At 40.5% G+C, this 4,105-nt stretch overlaps 1 protein-coding gene across 1 annotated transcript in view; it reads right to left on the bottom strand.

Moving 5' to 3' along the window:
* Positions 1 to 4,105, bottom strand: part of LOC101847325 — a gene marked incomplete in the record, with an annotated part of 98,606 nt that overhangs the window by 31,835 nt on the left and 62,666 nt on the right. The window contains 4 exon segments of the mRNA XM_035968864.1: positions 250 to 437; positions 750 to 864; positions 2,378 to 2,514; positions 3,668 to 3,791. Coding sequence (XP_035824757.1) covers positions 250 to 437; positions 750 to 864; positions 2,378 to 2,514; positions 3,668 to 3,791 — 564 coding nt within the window.

Genomic DNA, 4,105 nt, shown 5'->3' on the forward strand with positions numbered 1-4,105 from the left:
AGATTTATTATGATACTCTCCATAATATTTACAAAACAACCATGGTAGCCACTTGTTGTGGTGTGAGATATTTTGTCGGGCCTTAAATGACTTCTGGGTCAAATCTGATTAGGCAAAGAAGTCAGTTTGGTATAAACCGTATCAACTACTCTGGAAAAGATTCTGTCATACGTTACATTTCGAAATGGCCTATGCTGGAGTCTTACACTAAGCAGTCGATATGAAATGGAGATCTGACGCAAAACTCACCGGAAGTACCGCCAGTAAACGGCGTTGGGTTCTGAGCTGGGACGTTCTTGCCTGTCACGAATTTCGGGGGTAGGGGCGTGATGGGCTGACCGGCGGGAGGCACTGGGCAGTCCAAGACCTGGCAACAATTGTCTTGTGGGTCTGTGGTCAGCTGGCATCCGGCAGGCACAGCCTGGAAGGTCGGACACCTGTTCAAGATAGAGTGGAGATGAATAATATTAAAGAGCCTTCGAAACATATGATTGGCATACTTGAAATCTGCATACATAGTATCTTTAAAAAAAATACCCCTCAGGATATAATTCTGTTTTATCAATCCCCCCCCCCCACTCCCCACACGCACACACCACACACACACACACACACACACACACACGCACACACGCACACGCACACACACACACACAGACATCTATAAATATCTACATACAGACATGATGCGTATTGTTTGAGGTGAACTTGGTGATGAAAGAAGTGAAACGACTCTGGCAATATCTGACCTGTCATCGCAGTTGATTGTTCTGGCCTTGGCGTCTTCGCAAACACAGATCTTATCACAGCCCACCTTCCAAATCTGGCCTTGTCGATATGGCACACCGTTGTACACGCACACATCTGTATGAAATGAAAAGTGAACGGGATAGCAAATGTCCTCTAAAATTTTACAATCTTATACATCATTTTTTAAAGGAGGGGTACTTAGAATACTTACTGTCAATTCAAGGGTCTAGAATGTGTTACTATATTTCAGATGAAAAAGGAAAACTGGTACACCTTTCATGAACTTTTATCACTAATATCTCGACTGCCTTTTTATGACCTATGCAAGGCCATGTTAATGCAACAATACCAATAATATACCTCATGCATGAATTGTATTCCATTTCATATGAGGCTATTGTTATCATCATAGAGAACGCAGCCCAAATCGTTGAAAGAACAATAGCCTCAAAACCACATGGACTTATACATTAATGACAATGGCAGAAGTGGCGATAATGGCAACACCTTAACAAAACCATCGTCAACAGAATTAGCAACTCAATAACAGCAACAATAATATTTTTACAAATGTGTAACAGCAACAAGTTGTAGAGCCAAAAAAGTCCCCCGACGCACTATGTACGGAAACAGTTAATCAAAGAGTTATAGGCCGGACAATCGGATACAATCCACACCCCCCCCCCCTCTTTCTCTTTCGTCTGTGTTTCTCGCCATCTGTTTCTCGCTTTTTAAAACTCTTTCTCGCTTTCTCTCACCTCTTCTTCCTTCCCATCTCTCTCTTTCTCTTTTGGTCCCTTTCTCTTTTTCTTTCTCTATCTCTCTCAGTCTCTCTATATCAAGCGGATCTCTATTCGGTCATTCTCAGAAATGTTGCATGCAGTATCCCAACAATGCCCAGTTGACAAAAAACATGTAATTGATATGTTGCTCTTGGTCTGCCTCTATCTCTTTTTCTATCAACCAAACGTTCCGATCGGGAAACAATTCTTCGCGACGGGTTATGTGTTCCAAAAGATCTGTTTTGTCTCTTTCTTATGATTGGTATTTAGTATCGTCAATATAATAAAGGCAGTCAGAGCAGCATAAACGTGGCGCTGGCAAAGCATGAAATAAGTCAAACTGCAGCGTCTGCTTGTTTTAGTATTGGTAGAGGTTTTACGGCGCTCGCAACTGCATACGGTCATATTAGCGCCAGAAGATTAAAGGTGTTACAAGAGAGTAACAAACATAAAAAAGAAGAAGGGAGATAAGGACGATAGATGTTCGAAAGGAAAGAAGGAGCAAACCACACCAGAGCACCCGCCAACCACCCACTGCAGCGTCTTCCAGTGTCGAGGAATACAAATATCAAGACTTTCATCTATCGAAAAACCATCCCTTCGCCACGATTTGACTTTTAGTTTAGGATAAACGAAGGCGTCAGTTTTTTTTCTTCTGTATATTAGCTTGAAATAAAGAGAAGCACACCACCACCATAATGGCCTGTTCATGCTGGGGAAAAATGATCCACAAAAACAAAAGCACATGGGATAATTTTTAAAAAATTACACATGAAATTCGCACTCCTAAAACCCCTTCCCTTTCTGGCCCCTTTTTCTGTCCACTAAACAACAATTCTTCTCACCTGGCACTGGGGTTCCCGCTGGGGTTGGAATAAGCCCATCGGGTCCTGGTGTGGGGCACTCTGCCTTCTTACAGCAAGGATTCTGAGGGTCGTACACCAGCTGACAGATCACCGGGAGGTTGGGGTAACGAGGACACCTGGAAGGATCGACAGTGGGAAAATTTTAAATATCTAAAGTTCGAAGTGCATTAATAACATTTAGTGTCACATCAATTCAAAATATAGTAACTGCATAAAATTTCCACATAGTTAATTCAAAGCATAATTAAAAAGCCTCATGTCACATTAGTTCAATGTTCTAAAATAGTAGACAGAAATATGGAGATTCAAAAGTTATGGTCAAAGAAGTATTTAGGATTTTAGAAATTGTACGACGTTCCATCTCCACGGCTTCACAAGGTGTTATATGTGGTATCGGTGCAACGTATAATTGACAGTGGTCTCCTTTGCACATTTTCCTCGCTACACCAATAACATTCTTTCTTAACATAACGTCAGTCGTTTCGGCAACGAATGAAGCACAACAAGAAGTAACAATTGAATAAATAAGTTATATGCCCTAGCTAAGTAAGACAGAATTTCTTGTGATTGCAAAATCGAAAAAAAGACAACGAAAAACTGTAAAAAGAAACAAAAAGTTCCAAATGAAGACACAATTGTTCAATTTGAGTGTGAAAAGTTCAAACCCTTGAAGATGAAAAGGTTTATCTCAAAGACTATTAAGGTCAAAACAGAAACAAAACAGTTCAATATAAAGACGTAAAAGTTTAAGATGAAGACAGAAAAGGTAAACACACAAAGGCAAACACATTCAAGGTGAAGGAAAAGCTATTCATATCCAGCAGACAATAAAAGCTCTTCATGAAGACTAAACAGTTTTATAATAAAACAAAAAGGCTCAACATTTAGACAAAAAAGTGGAAAATAATGACCCCCCAAAAATAGCTCAAGACGGGGTCGAACAAGTTCGAGATGAATTAAAAAAACAAACACTTTAAAGATAGAGATCTAATAGTGTTGATACACCAGTGCCATTTCACTATGTTATGAAGGGGAAGACCGCGTGGAAACTGGAGAATAATCACAGAAACTGAGGTACAGAAAAGTGGGAAGACATGGAATAACATCAAGAGGCTAGCTAGCCCAGGATAGAGAAAGGTGGAAAGTGTTGGTTCGTCTCCTTTTCCCTGGTGCAGAGAGAGAAAGACAATGATGATAATTTCACTATGCTAAAAAATAAAGTAGGAAATGTTTCAAGACATGATAAAAGAAGTGAGTGGAGGTACTAACTTGTCGGTACACTTGTACTGGCCGCTCATGTCGTCCAGGCAGACACACTCGAACTGACAGCCATCCTGCCATGTCTGTCCCTTTTGGTAGCGACTTCCCTTGTATACACACGCGGGAGGGGGAGCTGGGGGGGTGGGGTGGTAGGGGGTATGAAATGAAAAGTGAACGGGATAGCAAATGTCCTCTAAAATTTTCTTCTCGAACACTTAAGAGATCACTCAGTAAAAGGAAGCAGTATTACCAAATAGATCGCAAGCAAACAATGGGGAAAAATAATTCAAATGAAAGTATCAGACATCTTTTCAACGCACGAGGTGGTAGCAACACAATAATAACAATAATAATTTGAAAAAGCCCAACATGATTGATTCTACAGTGTAAGAGATTACGATGAAAGAAAAAAATAGGTAAAAGTTAAAGTTCAGTTGCCACCTCCCC

The sequence above is a fragment of the Aplysia californica genome, unplaced genomic scaffold (assembly GCF_000002075.1).
Source record: "Aplysia californica isolate F4 #8 unplaced genomic scaffold, AplCal3.0 scaffold00092, whole genome shotgun sequence".
Lineage (NCBI taxonomy): Eukaryota > Metazoa > Mollusca > Gastropoda > Aplysiida > Aplysiidae > Aplysia > Aplysia californica.